Below are 16331 nucleotides of genomic sequence, written 5' to 3'. Positions count from 1 at the left end.
CTCCTCATAAGTCATGTGTTCCAAACCCCTAATCATTTTTGTTGCCCTTCGCTGGACTCTCTCCAATTTATCCACATCCTTCTTGTAGTGTGGGGCCCAAAACTGGACACAGTACTCCAGATGAGGCCTCACCAATGTCGAATAGAGGGGGACGATCACGTCCCTCGATCTGCTCGCTATGCCCCTACTTATACATCCCAAAATGCCATTGGCCTTCTTGGCAACAAGGGCACACTGCTGACTCATATCCAGCTTCTCGTCCACTGTCACCCCTAAGTCCTTTTCTGCAGAACTGCTGCCTAGCTATTCGGTCCCTAGTCTGTAGCTGTGTGTTGGGTTCTTCCGTCCTAAGTGCAGGACCCTGCACTTACCCTTATTGAACCTCATCAGATTTCTTTTGGCCCAATCCTCCAATTTGTCTAGGTCCCTCTGTATCCTATCCCTGCCCTCCAGTGTATCTACCACTCCTCCCAGTTTAGTATCATCCGCAAATTTGCTGAGAGTGCAATCCACACCATCCTTCAGATCATTTATGAAGATATTGAACAAAACCGGCCCCAGGACCGACCCCTGGGGCACTCCACTTGACACTAGCTGCCAACTAGACATGGAGCCATTGATCACTACCCGTTGAGCCCGACAATCTAGCCAACTTTCTACCCACCTTATAGTGCATTCATCCAGCCCATACTTCCTTAACTTGCTGACAAGAATACTGTGGGAGACCGTGTCAAAAGCTTTGCTAATGTCAAGAAACAATGCATCCACTGCTTTCCCTTCATCCACAGAACCAGTAATCTCATCATAGAAGGCGATTAGATTAGTCAGGCATGACCTTCCCTTGGTGAATCCATGCTGACTGTTCCTGATCACTTTCCTCTCATGTGAGTGCTTCAGGATTGATTCTTTGAGGACCTGCTCCATGATTTTTCCAGGGACTGAGGTGAGGCTGACTGGCCTGTAGTTCCCAGGATCCTCCTTCTTCCCTTTTTTAAAGATTGGCACTACATTAGCCTTTTTCCAGTCATCTGGGACTTCCCCCATTCGCCACAAGTTTTCAAAGATAATGGCCAATGGTTCTGCAATCACAGCCGCCAATTCCTTTAGCACTCTCGGATGCAACTCGTCCGGCCCCATGGACTTGTGCACGTCCAGCTGTTCTAATAGTCCCTAACCACCTCTTTCTCCACAGAGGGCTGGCCATCTATTCCCCATGTTGTGATGCCCAGCGCAGCAGTCTGGGAGCTGACCTTGTTAGTGAAGACAGAGGCAAAAAAAGCATTGAGTACATTAGCTTTTTCCACATCCTCTGTCACTAGGTTGCCTCCCTCATTCATTAAGGGGCCCGCACTTTCCTTGGCTTTCTTCTTGTTGCCAACATACCTGAAGAAACCCTTCTTGTTACTCTTGACATCTCTCGCTAGCTGCAGCTCCAGGTGCGATTTGGCCCTCCTGATTTCATTCCTACATGCCTGAGCAATATTTTTATACTCTTCCCTGGTCATATGTCCAACCTTCCACTTCTTGTAAGCTTCTTTTTTATGTTTAAGATCCGCTAGGATTTCACCGTTAAGCCAAGCTGGTCGCCTGCCATATTTACTATTCTTTCGACACATCGGGATGGTTTGTCCCTGTAACCTCAACAGGGATTCCTTGAAATACAGCCAGCTGTCCTGGACTCCTTTCCCATTCATGTTAGTCCCCCAGGGGATCCTACCCATCCGTTCCCTGAGGGAGTCGAAGTCTGCTTTCCTGAAGTCCAGGGTCTGTATCCTGCTGCTTACCTTTCTTCACTGTGTCAGGATCCTGAACTCAACCAACTCATGGTCACTGCCTCCCAGATTCCCATCCACTTTTGCTTCCCTTACTAATTCTTCCCGGTTTGTGAGCAGCAGGTCAAGAAAAGCTCCCCTCCAGTCGGCTCCTCTAGCACTTGCACCAAGAAATTGTCCCCTATGCTTTCCAAAAACTTCCTGGATTGTCTATGCACCGCTGTATTGCTCTCCCAGCAGATATCAGGAAAATTAAAGTCACCCATGAGAACCAGGGTGTGCAATCTAGTAGCTTCTGCGAGCTGCCGGAAGAAAGCCTCATCCACCTCATCCCCCTGGTCCTATGGTCTATAGCAGACTCCCACTACTACATCACTCTTGTTGCTCACACTTCTAAACTTAATCCAGAGACACTCAGGTTTTTCTGCAGTTTCGTACCGGAGCTCTGAGCAGTCATATTGCTCCCTTACATACAGTGCTACTCCCCCACCTTTTCTGCCCTGCCTGTCCTTCCTGAACAGTTTATAACCATCCATGACAGTACTCCAGTCATGTGACCTATCCCACCAAGTCTCTGTTATTCCAATCACGTCATAATTCCTTGACATCACCAGGACCTCCAGTTCTCCCTGCTTGTTTCCAAGGCTTTGTGCATTCGTATATAAGCACTTGAGATAACCTGCTGATCGCCCCTCATTCTCAGTATGAGGCAGGAGCCCTCCCCTCACAGACATTCCTGCCTGTGCTTCCTCCCGGTATCCCGCTTTCCCACTTACCTCAGGGCTTTGGTCTCCTTCCCCCGGTGAACCTAGTTTAAAGCCCTCCTCACTAGGTTAGCCAGCCTGCTCGCAAAGATGCTCTTCCCTCTCTTTGTAAGGTGGAGCCCGTCTCTGCCCAGCACTCCTCCTTCATGGAACACCATCCCATGATCAAAGAATCCAAAGCCTTCTCTCCGACACCACCTGCGTAGCCATTCGTTGACTTCCACGATTCGACGGTCCCTACCCAGGCCTTTTCCTTCCACGGGGAGGATGGACGAGAACACCACTTGCGCCTCAAACTCCTTTATCCTTCTTCCCAGAGCCACATAGTCCACAGTGATCCACTCAAGGTCATTCTTGGCAGTATCATTGGTGCCCACGTGGAGAAGCAGAAAGGGGTAGCGATCCGAGGGCTTGATGAGTCTCGGCAGTCTCTCTGTCACATCGCGAATCTTAGCCCCCGGCAAGCAGCAGACTTCTCGGTTTTCCCGGTCAGGGCGGCAGATAGATGACTCAGTTATGTGCATACTGTGTGCTTTGCTTCTGGGCAAAATACTGGTGCACCTTAATGCTGCAGTAATGTGCACCCGCTAGTTTAACCGAAAGGCACATTTCTGGAATTTGATGCATCATTTGGTGTAATAAAGTAACTGGAATAGAACACTGTCATAGTATCAGTGTCTCCTGCTTTGATTAATAATAGCTTTGCTGTCATAACATCATTTATTAGCAGCAGGAAACAGTTGGCAATATTCTAGTCTATTGACCTTTTTTGATGAATATTGTTGAATATTTATTGTTTAGCCCATATCTTCCTTTAGAAGAAATTCTAGGAAGAGCATGGGGCAGCTGGGATTCTGCCTTCCCTTATAGTGCTGTATCGCTTGCAATTAACACCCTTGTCATCAATGGAATATGTTGATCCGAAACTAGTGTGAGAACAGAGTCTGACCCAATATCAGGATTATTGAAAATGCTCTTTTAATCAAATTTTTTAAAAAATAATTGTTTTAATATTACCACTAATTTAAAATGACTGTAGTATCTTTACATTTTTTAAAATAGATATTTCTTTCATACTGATAAACAGAGGATCAGAACTGTTTCAGTGTTTCAATAAAAGAAGTGACAGGTGTATTGGGGCAGATGTAATGAGAAGTGTGAAGGAACAAGGTCATTGAGCATAAGTCACGTTCCATCATTTTTTTCTTGTTGGGATTTTAAAAAATTATTTACAGTGTTTCATTTAATTCTGTTCCCTAGTCCTCAGAAGTATTGGGTTTATAGGCATCTTGATAGAAGTCTGCTTTAAGAATTGACTTGAAGGAAGCAAGAATGAAAGCAGATATTAGGATGATTAGAGCCATATAAATACTTAGATGGGCATGGCACATCAGAACGAGGAGTAATGGTCTCAAGTTGCAGTGGGGGAGGTTTAGATTGGATATTAGGAAAAACTTTTTCACTAAGAGGGTGGTGAAACACTGGAATGCGTTACCTAGGGAGGTGGTAGAATCTCCTTCCTTAGAGGTTTTTAAGGTCAGGCTTGACAAAGCCCTGGCTGGGATGATTTAACTGGGAATTGGTCCTGCTTCGAGCAGGGGGTTGGACTAGATGACCTTCTGGGGTCCCTTCCAACCCTGATATTCTATGATTCTATGATTCTATGATCAGTCATGGAAGGGTTCCAGGAGTAAGGCATGACACGGATGAAGTCATGGAGATAAGTGGAAGGACAAGAAGTGACCAGTTAGTTGCACGATTGATATCTTCATCTTTGTTCTGTGATGACTGTTCTGTTGTTCTGTACTGCATTAAGATGTATGTAGGTTAATGGTATAGAAGTTAGAAATGGAGAATTTCATCCATTCTATCTCCCTGCCAATCCACAATTGTCCCTACTTTGTATTGTGGGATTAGAGTGAACAGTATGTCTGCAGGGGTGTCTCCTTCGGTTACCACTAAAGAGGTGTCAGCCAAAAGACACAAAGTGTAGACAGAAATCAAGGCTTGAAATTCAAAGGAAAGGTGTAATAAGGTGTTGTTTGGCTATAAATGGCAAGCCAAGCAGAGAGACGAGGCTTCTTATTGTCTTCAGTATAGGGGCTGGACATTTATATGGATCTCATGAATATTCAGAGTGATCGTAATTTAATAAGAAAAAAAAATTAAACCTCATGTTTACAGTTTAAGCCAATCTCTTACTATTGGGATATGTCTATGCTGCATTGACAACCCAGGCTCTGACTCAGATTTAAGCCCAACCCTGCCCTACTCAAGACCTGGGCCTATGGACACACCCAGGAGGGTGGGTCTGAGCCTAAGTCCCGCTGTGACTGGGGTCCAAGCCCTGTCATTTTGTGGTGTGGATGCAACTCAAGCCACAGATGTGAATCAGAAAGTCTGCGTTGTGCTGTATGGACACTTTAGCACGGTTGTGAGCCCCGGGTCCAGCAATTGTAAACCCAAGTTTACAATGCAGTGTGGATGCATGGAAGCATGACTCCACAAGCATGGGTCCCACAAATCTGGGTTTACAATGCAGTGTAGGCATACCCTTGGAGACCAGGATTAAACCTAATGTGTGGAGCAGATTATCCCACACGTGTCAATTGTGGGGTTCTTACACCATCCTCTGAAGCGATTGATACTAATAACTGTGAGAAAGGATGCTTGGCTAGATAGAGCTTGGGTTTGATCTAATAGAGCAGTTCCTGTGTTCCTAGTAGATTAGTCTTCTATAGATTCCCCTTTGCCATCTATCATTTTAGTACTTAAAGGAATTCCCATTAGGAATGTTACTCTGTGAGGTTTTTTTTTATCCACCCTTATATTCAGCATGTTGCATCTGTAACAGTTTCTTGGAAAAAAACTTCTAGAGAGAAATTTCTGATTGTTGACACAAAATTCCACAAAACGAGTTCCATTTTCACCACATAACTTTTCCAAAGCAAACAGCTTTCTTTCCTGTGAACTGGGAGGTATAAGGCTGTGGAGTTTTGGAGCGCTGTGAATCCCAGTACAGCCACTGGAGTACTGCTTCCTCTCTTCTTTCCTTCCTCCGGGCTTCCTAGGGCTTTATTTTCTGTCAGAGGGTCATCCTTTTGAATAACTGTCAAATACTCATGCAGGTGGCAGAAATAAAAAAGAAACAGAGCTGGGATCCGTCATGAGCGCTGGCGAGGTGCATGTTGATCAGAGATGGTTGTGTAGTCAAGGCAGAAGTTGTGATTGGGGGCCTATGGAGTATGACAACAGTTGAAACTCACAGCTTTCTTTAATAAAAATGACTTCTCAGACCACAATACTAATAGGAAGCCATAGCATAGTGCACAGGCTATGTTGCTAGGATGGTATTCAGGGTGAAAACAACCAACACTGGTGATCACTGACAGATTGAAGACTGTTGTTAAAAATATATGAATTAAGGTCATAAATATGCCAGTGATCACTAATGGTCCATGGAGCCCTTGCTGGTGCACTGTAGGAGGAAAGATTGTGAAAGATCTTTTAATCCATCTTCTGGCTTGTGTCTGAACCCTCTCCAGTTGATCCACGTTCTTCTTGAATTGTGGGCACCAGAACTGGACAGAATGTTGCAGCAGTATTCCAGCACTGGGGCCAAATGCAGAGGTAAAATAATCTCTCTACTCCTTGAGATTCCCCTGCTTATGCATCCAAGGATCGTATTGGCCATTTTGGCCACAGCACCGCACTAGGAGTTCACATTCAGCTGATTATCCACCACAATTCCCAAATCTTTTTCAGATCATTGCTTCCCAGGGTAGAGTCCCCCCATTGTGTAGGTATGGCCTACGTTCTTTGTTCCCACATATATACATCAATATTTAGCTGTGTTAAAATACACATTGTTACTTGAGCTCAGCTTAGCAAGTTATCCAGATCACTCAAGGACAAGTCACTGATACCTTCATGATTTACCAGTCCCCAAATTTTTGAGTCATTTGCAAACTTTATCAGTGATGATTTTATGTTTTCTTCCAGGTCATTAATAAAAAGATTAAATAGCATAAGGGCCAAGAACAGATCCCTGCAGGATCCCACTAGAAACACGCCCATTCAATGATGATTCCCCAGTTACAATTACATTTTGAGACCTATCCGTTAGCTAGCTTTTAATCCATTTAATGTGCGCCATGCTAATTTTAAACCTTTCTAGTTTTTTAATCAAAATGTCATGCTGAACCAAGTCAAATATCATATTAGAAATGAAGGGAGCAGAGTTCCACAGTGTGAAACTCCACAGTCCGCATTTGACTATGTTTTGTGTAGAAAGTTCTTATGAATATATGCTTCATATCCACTGTTCTCTTCTTATGTGTCTGCCGTTCTTTATGGACTTGCTAGTTTACGCAGAAACTTTCTGGGAGGTTCTCACTCTGGAACATAGGATCGGCTACAAACTATTGCCTGTAGTTTCCCAGGGGAAAAGATCCCTTCTCCCATCAGTAAACAAACAAACAAAACACTCCTGATGTCCTAGATCTAGCAGTGTGTTTTGTCCAGTCAGCTGAACTTTTGGTCCCACTCACACTATGAATGTGTACATTGGTGTAAAAAAATTAGAAATAACACGTTTGTCATGATGTTTAATGTTGTGTACTCTGGGCTTAATCCAGGAGACTTGGCAGGTGAGATTTTTGTGGTCAACTTGAGTTTCTTGACAGTGGAAGGAACACAATAGGTGCCGGGGTACAAAGGAGGAAACAACCTCCTCAGATGCCATACTCCTAATGCCTCATCCCAGGAGCGAGATTAACACTGATAGTCAGAGTGACTTCCTTCCCTCCCAGCCATCCCTCATCATCCTTGAGAAAGAGAGTGAGCTACTGGTAGAAAGCTGATCTTCGGATGGGGTAGTGGAAGTTTACATCTCTTTCCTTCTTTACCTAAAAGTGTTCATGCCAGAATATATCAGCTGTATGGCCTGGAGATAATTATTTTAAATATAAATCTTCAGGAAGCGAGTAAGATTTTAAATGAGTCTTCTGTAACTCATTGCAAGACTGAGAGAAAACATCCAGCTTACAATGAAGGTCCATCTAGTGGAGAGCAGTATATCTGACAGCTGACCTTGCTCCCCTTTCCATCTTCCTATGAGACTCATCACATCACTTCTGCAAACAGGAGCCTCCTGATTCAAACAACCAATGGTCTTTCTTTGTAACAGTGTCTCTAGCTGCCAGATTCCCTCTCTTCACACCTTTGAGTATCAACAGTTGAGTCCAGAAATTCGTTTGTTTTTTCTTTCACTGTTCTCATTAGCATTTTGTTAATCATTCTGACTCTGGCTTTCCTCCCTTTTTCCCTCCCAGCGCTGGGGATTTCAAGGTTCAGCTTGCATAACAGGTAATAGCAGGCATTTCCTTCTCCTGTGTCGGGATATCCTGGCGCCCTTCAGTCTCTCTCTGACTGTATTTAAAACAGACTTCAGCACAAGGGTGGAAAAAAGCCCAGTCTAAAATTAGCAGCCTTGATAGAAGAAAGGCACACGGCTGTCCACTGTACTGTTTGTCAATGAAACAACAAATCTAAACAGAGCCAGAATGCATTTCCTGTCTGTGGAAAACAGGCTGAGCTTCGGAAAGGAGGGGAGAGAGGCAGAGAAAGGCAGACCTCACGCCAAAAGGAAGAAAGAACTGGACAAAAGGCATCCAAAGGTAAAAGCAGTGTGCTGTGCTGCTGATCTCACAAGAAGAGGCTGTGTGCAGATCTTGCTCTGCTAAGGCTGCAGTTTTGGATCCTGGCAGTGTTGCACCAGTGCGTGGGGTCCCACTGGACTCAGAAACTGAGTGTATTACAGCTTAAACTAATATGTCTCTTTGTGTATCATACAGTCCCTTCTCCTTATTGGGCCTTTGATTCCCATTAGGCTTGAAGAGGTGTCTCAGCAGTCCTTCACCAGTGGTACTGCAAAGACAGCTGAATTATTGCTGTGAGAACCATCATTTTGAATTTTCTGGACTAGTCTCTGACCTTACTTACAACAATGTAAACACTCTCCTTACAATGTGTATTTTTTCATGGTCTGTGTGTATATAAATCTCCTCACTGTATTTTCCACTTTATGCATCCGATGAAGTGAGCTGTAGCTCACGAAAGCTTATGCTCAAATAAATTGGTTAGTCTCTAAGGTGCCACAAGAACTCCTTTGCTTTTTGCGAATACAGACTAACACGGCTGTTACTCTGAAATGTAAACCAAGAATCACTGCAGGGGCCTCAGTGCATTTACACTGGTTTAGAACTACTACTGTAGATTTAAACTGAAGTAAAGACTCAGGCTCTGGCCTTAACATGCATTAATACTACATCAGCATGTTTTTTTCCATTTTAATTATACATTTTGGACGCAATCCTGCAAGCCCTGTGTATGGAACTCCTGTTCAATGACTGTTCTTTTTATGGATGTCTTGATTGACTTGTGTAGTAAAGGAAAGGATTAATGTAAAATATTTATGATTTGATGCCAGTGGTTTCACTGTGGAGAAGAGATTAAACCATTTCCCCCTTTCCCCACTGGATTCTGTATACAGTTATTATCCATGAGAATTACTGTGGGAATTTCATTTATAACTGTCAGTGTTGCCAGAGTGCTTCATTCTGCAGTTTGTAGTTTTATTTACTAGTTATTCCCACTCATTGCAATCTGGCAGATCTCCCTCAACTAAAATTCAGTCAAGTAAAGGCATATAATCGCACTGCAGTATGACTGCAGAAATTCATTCTGTTCTATCTTTACCCTTATCTATAGTCCCTCTAGTATTTTTAGTCCTATTAAATCTTGAAGTTTGGCTTCCACTGTTTCCTTGTGTTTTGCCTTCTTTACTAATGAGAGCTACACAGTGGCTTGTTTTCTTGGTTGACTGAGGATTTATTTAGATCTATTCAAGAAATAATCTCCTGTTTGTGTTCTGTAGAATCTCGTAAATCAGTGGGCTAATATGAAGAGAGAGCTTTTAAGGGATGGTAAACATCTTTACTACTGAAGAGACGTACTTTGGAATTCAAACCCTATTGCTTTTCTGTTTATTCTGAAGAATTTGTAAAGCAGAATACTCTGCCTGTCCTGATCTAGATAGAATTTACCAGGTCCATCTCCATGTGCAAAAAGAGGTACTTACTGGCAAGTTGGAACACGGCAGCTATGGCTTCCTCCCACCACTGGATATCCTGTGAAATAATAGGCAGTTCTACTAGGCCCAAGACGAAAATGAGCTGACCAGCAGTCAAGGCGACGGTAGCGATTAGGTTACAGGCCCTCATCATGTCAAACTGCACTGTGGAGGACACACAAAGACTGAGTAAGAGCATCATCTTAAAATAAAATCTTAGGGTTTAAAAAGCAATACCCCACCGAGAAGCTATGGCAGAGTTGCCAGCCCCTGAAAGAATGCTTCAGAAGCTGCATGTCTGCTCATTTTATCTCAATTTATAACAAACTCTTACTCTGATGTACATTCATGATTAGGCTATCTAAGAACAGGTTGCCTTTCAGTTACACAGAAATCTGCCTTGTTTTCAGGGATAGCCTTCCAAAAAAGAATAAACATTTATCCTTCTGGTTGCTTTCTAAAAATTATAAGCACAAACTCTTTGGGGCAGGGACCATCTTTTTGTTCTGTGTTTGTACAACACGTACCCACAATGTCTGTAATACAAATAATAATAACTCCCAAAACAAGTGTGCTGCTTTGAACTCATTGTCTTTCTCCCAGTTAATAATGTTGCATTTGAGACCAGCTGATGAGCTAAAGCCTGCATCTCCCTTGTTTAAGGGTGATCTACAGGTAGGGTATTATGGGAGGGATTCTCAACTACTAAAATTTGCTCCCTTTCCTGGTCTGTCAGAGCCCAGATTTATTAATTTACCAGGCACGTTGCAAAACTCCTCTTTTTCTGGATGCTTGAGCAGGGAGTCAGTTGAGGGTAAAAGGGCAGTTATTTGTGGGGTCATTGCAGTTTTCTTGTAATACAGTGTATGTTGTGTCCAGTCATTGATATGTGTATGCAGTTAGATCTGTAGTTGTACTGTGCAGTATTGTAATATTTACATATTACAACATACAGCACAAATATAGAATTAATCATGGCAATAAATATTTGGAGGCCAGGATAGGTACTTAATAGAAATGAACACATTTCCTAGCTGGTCACTGAATAGACTGTATTCATTGCAAAGTTTACTACTTTTAGTCAGGTTGATGGTGTTTTTCTTCTTCTTTTCCTGTTAGCATGGTGGATGTCCTGTTTTCATCTTTTTCCTTCCTTTCTAGCTAATGGTGGGCTTCATAAATGTTATTGTACCAACACAACATCCCTTGCCTAATATGCCACTGCTACTCTGAAGTAGGAAGGGCTTGCCATGTAAATGGCCGTACTTTTTAAAGGAAAATGTTTACACTGGCAATAAATGCAAATCTTCACCAGAATTGTAAAAGGTGACATAGCTGATTATGGGTGGACAGTGTGGGTGCACGAGATACTAGGATCTGAGATTTCCTATGTGATGAAAATGTCATGGAATGGTTAATTCTCAGCTATTGTTACACTCTGTTACATTTTCCCAGGCTTTTTTGGTAACAAGATTCCATGATTTTGTAGTGGCTTGTTCCCAGGTCTCACCATTTATTTATTGGGTTCTGAGAAGTATATGCGATGTGTGGTGCCAACACTCTACATTACTATGGAATGAAACTAGGAAATTTGTTGAGAATGAACAATACTTAGTGGAGTCCATTCAAACATGAACCTCTGTGAAAGGCTTAAGTTGGGTTTAAAAAAACAGGTGCATACCAAAATCTATTAAGAAATATAGTGAAACCCTTAAATGAATGCCCAAGAGGGGAATAAACCTGTCAAAAGACATAAAGGTAGCCTGCACAGTGAAAAAGTGAGTTTGTGCCTCTTTGTTTATTAATACCCTATAAAGAAGACGTGAAAAAGTTTAACCCACAAAGGGGGTGATTTTTTGGGTTGTGTAAGGTTTTTTTTTCTTCCCGTTTGTTTTTATTAGAAAGGTAGATCTTGTCCACAGGTACCAGCTTCCTCCTTGCCCTGGGGGTGCTCAACCCCCTCTCTGCCCCACCCCAGGTCTCACCCCCACTCCACCCCTTCCCCCAAACTCCTACCCCACTGTGCCTCTTCCCGCCTCTCCCTCTGCCCCCGCCTCTTCCCCACTGTGACGTTGCACTCCATATGTTTTATGGAAATATGCTTATAAGTGTGAATATGATGTAACTGAAATATGCTTAATGCAAAAGGTCTCTTGTAAGGTAGCTTATAATCTACTGAGTATGTTCATCCTATTTTGTATGAATGTATCATTCTTGTATCTGAAGCTAGAAATATGAAATATAACTCTGAGGTCCTATTGTAATTATGCAAAGTGTGGGCCATTAATGGTGGTTTGGAAGCTTGATGGCTCCCATTGACTAGGACATTGGTTGTAAATGGTCTGTTTACTTGCAAACCTTCCTGGGTGTGTGCGGGCCAGCCCTGGAAGAATGAAGGCTGGGGTCTCACAGGACATGTGACCATGTCACCTGGTAATGAAATCCATCTTAAATCTGGTACTTTTCCATTTAGAAGGAGGGGTGGGGACTCAGATACACACAAGATTTCTGCCTTGTGCCAAAGATATAAAAGGGGGTGGAACAGAACAAAGGTGCTGTCAGTCAAGAGAAATCCCCTAGTTACCACCTGAGCTGGAACTAACAAGGACTGTACCAGAGGAAAGGATTGGGCCCAGAATAGGAAGGAGTCTAGTCTGTGAAAGAAGCTTATTGGAACATCTCTGAGAGTGAGATTTTACCTGTAAACAGTTTCTTAATGTATTAGGCTTAGACTTGCATGTGTTGTTTTATTTTGCTTGGTAACTTACTTTGTTCTGCCTATTATTACTTGAAACCACTTAAATCCTAATTTTTATACTTAATAAAGTCACTTTTGTTTATTAATTAACCCAGAGTAAATGATTAATACCTGGGGGAGCAAACAGCTGTGCATATCTCTCTATCAGTGTTATAGAGGGCGGACAATTTATGAGTTTACCCTGTATAAGCTTTATACAGAGTAAAACAAATTTATGTGGGGTTTGGATCCCATTGAGTACTGGGTATCTGGGTGCTGGAGATAGGAGACCTGCTGAGCAGTTTTTCTTTAAAGTCTGCAGCTGTGGGGGCATGGACCAGACCTGGGTCTGTGTTGCAGCAGGCTAGCGTGTCTGGCTCAACAAGGCAGGGTTCTGGGGTCCCAAGCTGGCAGGGAAAACAGGCTCAGAGGTAATTCCAGTACGTCAGGTGACAGTCCCAAGGGGGTCTCTTTGACTGAACCCATCACACCCACCTCTTCCCGCCCCGTTTCTCCCCTTCCCCTGAGTGTGCCCAGTCCCCACTCCTCGCCCTCCCCCCAGAGCCTCCTGCATGCCGCAGAACAGCTGATCGCTGTGGGCGAGAGGTACTGGGATGGAGAGGGAGGAGTTGATCACCAGGGCTGCTGGCAGGCGGGAGGTGCTGTGGGGGAGGTGGAGGAGCTGGCTGCTGGTGGGTACAAAGCGCCCACTAATTTTTTTCCATGGGTGCTCCAGCCCTGGCGCACCCACGTAGTCAGCATGATCTTGTCTACCTTGTTTTTCCTGGAAGAATCCATGGATAATTGGAGAACTAATAGCACAAGTACTAAGGAAGTGAAAACCAAGCGATTGAGAAGGAAAGGGGATTTTAGTCAGAATATTTAAAATTTTGTTTTTGTTTAATTATTTGATTAACATCTATTTAACCCAAATACCTTTCAGCACCCTGCAACTTCAGTCATAGTCTGAGAAAGCTCCCAACCTGTTCCTGATCCTCCAAGAAGACTTCCAGCAAAATAAGGAAGACAAGACTTAATATTTTTGGTATTTGTAAGACAAATAAAAAATAAGCTTTTTTTAAAAAATATAAAGCCATTTAGATCTTCTTTTGAGTTATAAAAATGCATGAACCCACTTTTTCCCATGTAGGTCACCTTTAACTCCCTGCACAGTAAGTAATATACAATTGATTGCTGACATGTTAGTGTTAGATGTTAAGAGCCATACACTGCGAGCCTTACTCAAGCTGGAGAACCTTACGTCTTGGCGTACCATTGAAATCAGCCAGTTCAGTAGGATATTAGCAGAATATGGCCCGAAACACACATAGGTTTGGTTTTCCTGATTAATCCATTTCTGAAAGCAGAGGAACCTTCCGTCATTCAAAAGTAAGGACCAGTCATAGAGTAAATTTTATGGTAAGACTTGTTGCTAATTTTGAAAGTGCAGTTCCTTAGTAGTGGGAGCACTAAGCAGTCTCCCCACAGTGAACATGAAGTGTCATGAAGTGCTTTGGGACACACTAAAACCATCATCAGGCACCTGCTGGGCTTTATAAACATCAATAAAACTTGATGAACGTTCGAAGTATCATACCTATATCATAAGTGTAGACTATGGCTTTCTGAGAAATAGCCTTTTATAATATTATAAAGGCCTTTAGCTTGTCTGGTGAGTTTGTAATTACTGAATCTGGAAACAGCCAATTCACAACCATTATTATTACAGTCCTTTTTTCTTGTTTAACTATAGCACTGAACCCAGAGGGTACTTAGTTCACACATAATAAATTCTGCTGGCTTGTCCTTGGAATGTGTACTAACCATGGTCTGAGAAACACCAGATTGCTATATTTTATAAACTCCGATTGCTCATCCCTCGTATTTGTAATGCCCATGAGTAAGGCTACAATTTAGTCACGGGTATTTTTTGTAAAAGTCATAGAATCATAGAATATCAGGGTTGGAAGGGACCTCAGGAGATCATCTAGTCCAACCCCCTGCTCAAACCAGGACCAATCCCCAACTAAATCATCCCAGCCAGGGCTTTGTCAAGCCTGAGCTTAAAAACTTGTAAGGAAGGAGATTCCAACACCTCCCTAGGTAACGCATTCCAGTGTTTCACCACCCTCCTAGTGAAAAAGCTTTTTCCTAATATCCAACTTAAACCTCCCCCACTGCAACTTGAGACCATTACTCCTTGTTCTGTCATCAGCTACCACTGAGAACAGTCTAGATCCATCCTCTTTGGAACCCTCTTTCAGGTAGTTGAAAGCAGCTATCAAATCCCCCCTCATTCTTCTCTTCTGCAGACTAAACAATCCCAGTTCCCTCAGCCTCTCCTCAGAAGTCATGTGTTCCAGTCCCCTAATCATTTTTGTTGCCCTCCGCTGGACGTTTTCCAATTTTTCCACATCCTTCTTGTAGTGTGGGCCCCAAAACTGGACTCCAGATGAGGCCTCACCAATGTCTCACCAATGTCGAATAGAGGGGAACGATCACGTCCCTCGATCTGCTGGCAATGCCCCTACATACACATGCCAAAATGCTATTGGCATTCTTGGCAACAAGGGCACACTGTTGACTCATATCCAGCTTCTCGTCCACTGTAACCCCTAGGTCCTTTTCTGCAGAACTGCTGCATAGCCATTTGGTCCCTAGTCTGTAGCGGTGCATGGGATTCTTCCGTCCTAAGTGCAGGACTCTGCACTTGTCCTTGTTGAACCTCATCAGATTTCTTTTGGCCCAATCCTCTAATTTGTCTAGGGACCTCTGTATCCTATCCCTACCCCCCAGCGTATCTACCTCTCCTCCCAGTTTAGTGTCATCTGCAAACTTGCTGAGGATGCAATCCACACCATCCTCCAGATCATTTATGAAGATATTTAACAAAACCGGCCCGAGGACTGACCCTTGCGGCTCTCCACTTGATACCAGCTGCCAACTAGACATGGAGCCATTGATCACTACCCGTTGATCCCGACAATCTAGCCAACTTTCTATCCACCTTATAGTCCATTCATCCAACCCATACTTCTTTAACTTGCTGGCAAGAATGCTGTGGGAGACTGTGTCAAAAGCTTTGCTAAAGTCAAGAATCAACATGTCCACCGCTTTCCCCTCATCCACAGAGCCAGTTATCTCGTCATAGAAGGCAATTAGATTAGTCAGGCATGACTTGCCCTTGATGAATCCATGCTGACTGTTCCTGATCACTTTCCTCTCCTCTAAGTGCTTCAGAATTGATTCCTTGACGACCTGCTCCATGATTTTCATTACGACAAAGTCATAGGCAATAAACAAAAATTCATGACCTGTGACCTGTCCATGACTTATACTATAAATACCCCTGATTAAATCTTGGGGTGGGGGTGCTGCTGGCGGGGGTGCCCTGGGGGGGCTGCTGCTGTGGGGGAGCCAGGGGCACCAGCTGCCAAGGGCAGCTCAGCAGTGGCTGCTCCAGCCATCCCAGGACCGCTGCCGGGGGCTGTCCACCCGCCACTGTTCTGGCTGCTCAGGCAGTCCCTGGGGCCAGCCGTACCTGCCGCTGCTTGGGCTGTCCTGGGGCCAGCTGCACAGGGCTGCCTGAGCAGCGGCTGGTGTGACTGGCCCAGGGCTGCTCCAGAAGCAGCTGGTGTGACTGGCCCCAGGGCCACTCCAGTAGTGGCTGGTGTGGCTGTCCGTGAGGCCACCTGAGCAGCTGGCTGCGGAGCTAGCTGCTTGCGCAGCCCTGGGGTCAGGCACACTGGTTGCTGTAGAGGTCACAGAGGTCACGGAAAGTCACCAACCTCCATGACAAACACAGAGCCCTACCTGTGGGGATTGAAACACCACAACTTTGTCGTAATGAACTCTGTCATTCATGACTTCTCTTTATGACTTATAAAATTATGAGCCTAGTAACAGCAAATATATGTCTATTGTAA

General features: G+C 43.8%; 2 protein-coding genes across 7 annotated transcripts in view; one reads left to right on the top strand and one right to left on the bottom strand.

Moving 5' to 3' along the window:
• IFT140 (intraflagellar transport 140) overlaps positions 1 to 16331 on the top strand; it is a 258874-nt gene that overhangs the window by 188569 nt on the left and 53974 nt on the right. The window lies entirely within an intron of this gene.
• Positions 1 to 16331, bottom strand: part of TMEM204 (transmembrane protein 204) — a 44580-nt gene that overhangs the window by 11216 nt on the left and 17033 nt on the right. For both annotated transcript variants that reach the window (XM_084642134.1, XM_084642133.1), the window contains one exon: positions 9678 to 9833. In XM_084642134.1, the coding sequence (XP_084498260.1) occupies positions 9678 to 9833 (156 nt within the window). The remainder of the gene's footprint in view (positions 1 to 9677; positions 9834 to 16331) is intronic.

Source organism: Lepidochelys olivacea (assembly GCF_965140295.1).
Source record: "Lepidochelys olivacea isolate rLepOli2 genome assembly, chromosome: 10".
Classification (NCBI taxonomy): domain Eukaryota; kingdom Metazoa; phylum Chordata; order Testudines; family Cheloniidae; genus Lepidochelys; species Lepidochelys olivacea.
The sequence above is the reverse complement of the archived record's forward strand: the minus strand, read 5'-3'. Positions and strand labels throughout refer to the sequence as shown.